At 47.6% G+C, this 1,010-nt stretch overlaps 1 protein-coding gene across 1 annotated transcript in view; it reads left to right on the top strand.

Annotated features, from left to right (window-relative positions):
* Nucleotides 1-1,010, top strand: part of ddx20 (DEAD (Asp-Glu-Ala-Asp) box polypeptide 20) — a 7,562-nt gene extending 6,552 nt beyond the window's left edge. The window contains exon 12 of the mRNA XM_035656885.1: nt 1-1,010. This exon is cut by the window's left edge and continues 13 nt beyond it. Within this exon, the coding sequence (XP_035512778.1) occupies nt 1-950 (950 nt within the window). The 3' untranslated portion in view covers nt 951-1,010.

Raw genomic sequence — 1,010 nt, 5'->3', positions numbered from 1 at the left:
CACCAGAACTGGGAGCACACAGCGAAGACAATCCTAGAAAAGTGTCTCCTGCAAAGGACACTCGTCCGCAGAGTCCTCCTCAGGTGGCGCCCACTCGAAAAGAGCTGCAAGACGCTCTGCCAAAGATCCCTCCTCTCAGCTCGTTCAAGAGTTGTAGGTCGAGGCTTATGACCTTTGAGGAGGCTGAGCAGGACTTCCACAGCTTCATTACCACAGGATTGGGGAGATCAGTGGAGGTCATCAGGGAGTTCAGAGGTCGAGAGGACAGTGGCCTCGATGAGCAGAATGGGCACAGAGAATCTGTCACACTTGGTGATGACGGAGCTCAAAGTTTAAAACTTGGAAAACGGTGGAAATCTGACTTTTCTCGTCCAAGGTCAACCCCAAGTTCTTCAACCTCAAAATCCGAGTACGATGAATATAAAGTAGACACTGAGCCTCAGACTGAAGCTAGACAAACACCCACTGTGTCCAAAACGAAGGCAGAGACAACCAAATCTAAAGCTTATGCTTCCTCTGCACCTCAAATATATCCCCAGACAACCTGTGCATCAAATGAGAGAGCTTTGTCTCAGCCCTACAAATCTGTAGCAGCCGTTAAGTCAAGCAGGCGACCCAGTCCGACCGGCAGGAATGAATCAAGAAAGATTAAAGAAGAGATTGAGGAACGAGGCAAAAAGACTTCAGAGAAGATGAATGTAGAGCAAAATGAGATGGAATGGGATGAGGGAGAACACGATGATGATGATGATGAAGAAGAAGAAGATGAGGAAGAGGAGTGGAGTGCTGAAATGTACTGGAGAGCCAGCTACAGAGCCTGGAATGATTACTACGCCTCCATGTCTCCTTTTCAAGAGCAAGGTTACCAAAGCTACTACAGTGCAGCACACAACTGGATGGCAGCTTATCGTATGAATGCTGTCTACATGGAAGAACTCCAGAAATACTGACCGGTCTAATACTGTTTAATCAGGACGTTCAATCGGGCTGGAAATATGTGTCTGAATGCC

Source organism: Morone saxatilis, unplaced genomic scaffold, assembly GCF_004916995.1.
Source record: "Morone saxatilis isolate NCDOM2014 unplaced genomic scaffold, NCSU_SB_2.0 Contig15, whole genome shotgun sequence".
NCBI lineage: Eukaryota > Metazoa > Chordata > Actinopteri > Moronidae > Morone > Morone saxatilis.
This window is presented reverse-complemented; position numbering and strand designations above follow the sequence as displayed.